Below are 456 nucleotides of genomic sequence, written 5' to 3'. Positions count from 1 at the left end.
GAGACCCCCGAAGAGCTCACTGCAGCACAAAACCTCAGACCACCACATCCTCTGCCCCCGGAGCCCTCCCTCTCGGACATCACTTTACTCCCAGAAACGTCCCCAGAGGGGACCCCCGGCTGAGACCTCTGCTCAGCCACCAAAGACCATGCAAAGGGAGAGAGGGACCGACCCGCCGAGCCAGGACCTCTGGGCGTGCAAGGAGAGGAACGGGGAAGGCTGGGGCGGCTGAGGACAAGCGAATGTCAGGGTGGGAGGGGAATGATGGGCTCGGGAGAGCCGCCGGCCGCTGCCTCCCGTTACCTGTCCCCCAAGAGGGCTTCTTTCGGCTCCAGGAGGGGGGCGCCCCGGCCCGGGCCCACTTCTCCGGCATCTCCTTGGGGACTGTCATGATCCCGGTTGGAGCGGGGGAGGGCGGCCTGCTTGTGGGTCGGTCCTGGGGCTCAGTGGCGCCGA

At 67.1% G+C, this 456-nt stretch overlaps 1 protein-coding gene across 2 annotated transcripts in view; it reads right to left on the bottom strand.

Moving 5' to 3' along the window:
* The window catches only part of ATP8B2 (ATPase, aminophospholipid transporter, class I, type 8B, member 2), a 21,791-nt gene that overhangs the window by 17,588 nt on the left and 3,747 nt on the right, over nt 1-456 (bottom strand). The window contains exon 1 of one of the 2 annotated variants that reach the window (XM_005867488.2): nt 304-450. The exons of the other annotated variant lie outside the window; for it this stretch is intronic. Coding sequence (XP_005867550.1) covers nt 304-391 — 88 coding nt within the window. The 5' untranslated portion in view covers nt 392-450. Of the gene's footprint in view, nt 1-303; nt 451-456 lie in introns of those variants that run through there. 2 annotated transcript variants of the gene reach the window in all.

Source organism: Myotis brandtii, unplaced genomic scaffold (assembly GCF_000412655.1).
Source record: "Myotis brandtii unplaced genomic scaffold, ASM41265v1 scaffold250, whole genome shotgun sequence".
In the NCBI taxonomy this organism is placed as follows: domain Eukaryota; kingdom Metazoa; phylum Chordata; class Mammalia; order Chiroptera; family Vespertilionidae; genus Myotis; species Myotis brandtii.
This window is presented reverse-complemented; position numbering and strand designations above follow the sequence as displayed.